Genomic DNA, 3,524 nt, shown 5'->3' on the forward strand with positions numbered 1-3,524 from the left:
TAGTAATAGACTCAATTGTCTATTCAAGTCTTTAGTCTGAAGCCCTGCTTCAACCAGTATATGCTCTCAAACCACTGTTAATTACAGTGGCTCAGTCTACAAGTCTAGTACAAGTATAGCGCATCAGCCTTACATGTATCAGTATCAATATCAGTATCAGTATCAGTATCAGTATCAGTATCAATCTTAAGTCAAACTCCTGATCCTCAGTCATTAGGTCCCTTAACACTGCAAGGTGTGACATGCTCATAGCTATGAGGAGGAATAACACATTTGAGACCTGTTCTGACTAAACTACTTGTTCCTGGTTCAATGATAATTTCTTCTACAGCTGCCAGATCAAATCCCACTGCTTATTCTGAGCCTTGCTTGGGTAGAAATACAAAATTCTTGGTCTTTTTGAAGATAAGTGGTTCGGGTTGGAGGCATCTATATCCCCAATTTTCACTATCTTTGTCATATATGTTGATTCTTGAATGTTGGAACAATATGTTATCTGACTGATCATTAACATTTGATATAGGCCTAGGAGCTTTTGGATGTTTCTTATGGAATTCATTGACCAGTTCCTGAACCTTTTTGAGTGCCTTGAGTGGTTCCCAAGCATCAGCATCTTCTGTGTATCCTTTCCAGTGTACTCAATACATAATTTTGTTATTATTATCAAGTCCTGCATCAACTCTCTTCTCGACTTCATATTTAGTTTGGCCTCTGACTATGACTGGAGATGAAGGTTTCTGCTTTCATCCAGGAATTTTGTCTTCCTTGAAGACATGTAGATAGGATAAGTGGAATGCTAGATGTACTCTGTAAGAGTTAGGAAGTTTTAGTCTAAATGTAACCAGCCCTAGTTGTTCCACTATCTTGAAAGGTCCATAGTGTCTTGGAAAGAGCTTTTGGTTATATATCTGTAGCTTCAGGTCTGAAGCATCCAACAAACATTTGTCACCAACTTTGAATGTAATGCATAGCCCCCTAATCATCAAATCATGATATGTCTTCATGAGTTCATTGTCCTTGAGTGCCTTGCATATCTTTTGGAGCACCTCTTTGTCATCTACTAAGGTGTCATGGTCTGGTTGAAATGTGCACAATGCAAAATATTCTTTTTTCAGTATCGTTTTATTGCAATTATCAAGTTACACTCCCTCTTTATGATCTGGCCTCCTGGACAGTGCATCTGCATGTTTCATTTGTTGACCAGGCTTATGGGTCAGGATGAAGTTGAACCTTGTAAGGAACAATGACCATCTCACCTGTTGTCTTGTCAACCTCTGGGCTTGATGAAAATAAGTCAAGTTTTGGTGATTGGTCCAAATATCTACTTTGTGACAGTTGCCATCCAAATATTGTCTCCATTCACTGAGTGTGTGTCTGTCATATGAATGGTCAGACTGGCCCTCCTCAACAACTTGGTATTTTTTTGGATAATTCCAACACCGTCCACATTTTCAACTCCCTTCGTGCTCAACCACCTTACAATCCTATTCTGTGTTCTGCCATTGATGTTTCACTTGCCCATGCTATTGATTTCCGTGTCCAGCACCTCCCTGGATCACAGAACACTATCGTAGACGCACTCTCTCACCAACAGTTTGATTATGCAAAATCGTTAGTCCCCGGCCTTAACATCTTCCATTTTATCCCCCCTCAATCTGCACTGGGGGTTGTGTTATCATGACTTTTGATCTTCGGCGGTCACGTCAGCCTTTCCACAACCCGTGGCTGCTTGACCGTCTCGTGCATGAGCGAGCCATTGCTCTTGGTCATGCTCTTGACCAGTCTACTCAGGACACCTACTCCTCCGCCCTCAACTCTTATCTCACTTTTTGTTGCTCACATAACTTTCCTATTGAGCCTACTCCTGACACTTTCAGTTTTTATGCTGTCTACATGTCTTCCTTCATCAAACCTGATTTCGTCGACTCTTACCTCTCCGGCATTTGCAGCAACCTTGAGCCCTACTTTCCCAGTGTCCGCCAAATCCGGAAGTGCCCCCTTGTCTCTCGTACCCTCCATGGTTGTATGTGTCTCCGTGGATCGTCAATTCACCGCAAACGTGCCCTTACTACCTCCGACATCCAATTTGCTATTGCCCAGTCGCCCACCACCCCCTCTCACGATGACCACTTGTTCCTTGCTCAATTACTCACCGGTTTCCATGCACTCCTTCGCCTGGGCGAGCTTGTCTGGCCTGACTCAGTCTGTTTGCGTGACTTCCACAAACTCACTCTGTGATACACCGTCACCTTCACGCTGACTTCCTATGGTTTCCTCCTTCCCTCTCACAAAGCCGACCCTTTCTTCCATGGCAGTCAGGTCCTCATCATCAATCACCTTCACACTGCTGACCCTCGCCTTTTCTTCCAATCCTACCTCGTTTCCCGTGACACCCTTTTCCCCCTCCAGCCCGAACTCTGGCTCCGCGAAAATGGTGCCGTTCCCACTCGCACCTGGTTTATTCGCCGTCTCCAAACTCTTTTCCCCAATGATGTTGCTGGCCACAGTCTGCGCTCCGGTGGTGCTACCGCTCTGGCCGAAATCGGCATGACCCCAGCTCTAATACAAGCCAGTGGTCGTTGGTCCTCGGACACCTTCCAGGCTTACATTTGCAAGCATCCTACCCTCCTTGCTGCTCTCCTGTTTGCACGAAATGCACCTCATGCCTCTACAATTGCGCCCTGAATTGCTCCCCTTTTTTCCTTTCTCTCTACCCATCTTCCAACTCATCTTATTAGGATTTAGCGGTCTTTCAAACCGAACAAATGTATTTTTAGGGTGTCTCCGGTGGGCCAAAAGCCACCGGGATGCTGCATCACGCCAAAAGATCACCAAGAGTTCTTTATTATAGATCTCATGATTCCATTTGTGCTCATTAGTGACTTAGATATGAAGGATACTGGATGCCATCTACCATCCTTGTCTTTCTGCTCAAGTACTGCTCCTGTTGCAAAGTTTGATGTATCAACTTCTATTCTGAAAGGATTCTCTGAATCTGTGATTTTCAATACTAGTGTTGTAGTAAATCTTTGCTTCAGCATACTAAAGGCCTCTTTGCAGATATCAGACCAATCCCAAGGTTGATCCTTTATTGTCAGAATGTTAAGTGGATTGGCTGTTTTAGAAAAGCCTTCAATGAATTGCCTGTAGAAGTTTGCAAATCCTAGAAATGCTTGAACATCTTTTACCTTCTTAGGTACAGGCCATTCCATCACTGCTTTGACTTTCCCTGGGTCCATCCAGACACTCCCATGTGCAATTATCATTCCTAAATACTCTATGCTATCAACCTCGAAAAAGCATTTTTCAGGTTTAGCGTAAAAGATCGTTTTTCTCTAAGAGTTTGAGGACTTCTTTAACCAGTCAACAATGTTCTTGTATATCTTCCATGAAGATAAGAATGTTGTTGAGATAGATTGCCACCTTGCCAGTTTTTATCACAGGATCAAGAACCTTGTTCATCATCTGTTGAAAAGTGTTAAGGGACCTAACGACTGGGATCAGGAGTTCAACTGAAAACTAGA

The 3,524-nt window shown here is 43.5% G+C and overlaps 1 protein-coding gene across 1 annotated transcript; it reads left to right on the forward strand.

The window, feature by feature from the left end:
* Positions 1-1,677: 1,677 nt before the first annotated feature.
* Positions 1,678-2,685, forward strand: FIBRA_08219 (uncharacterized protein; the record flags this gene model as incomplete). The annotated part of the gene is made up of 2 exons (XM_012329871.1): positions 1,678-2,206; positions 2,294-2,685. 2 exons carry the CDS (start codon positions 1,678-1,680, stop codon positions 2,683-2,685), a joined length of 921 nt encoding a protein of 306 aa, XP_012185261.1.
* Between the last annotated feature and the right edge of the window lie 839 nt (positions 2,686-3,524).

Source organism: Fibroporia radiculosa, assembly GCF_000313525.1.
Source record: "Fibroporia radiculosa TFFH 294 genomic supercontigs, scaffold55230, whole genome shotgun sequence".
Lineage (NCBI taxonomy): Eukaryota > Fungi > Basidiomycota > Agaricomycetes > Polyporales > Fibroporiaceae > Fibroporia > Fibroporia radiculosa.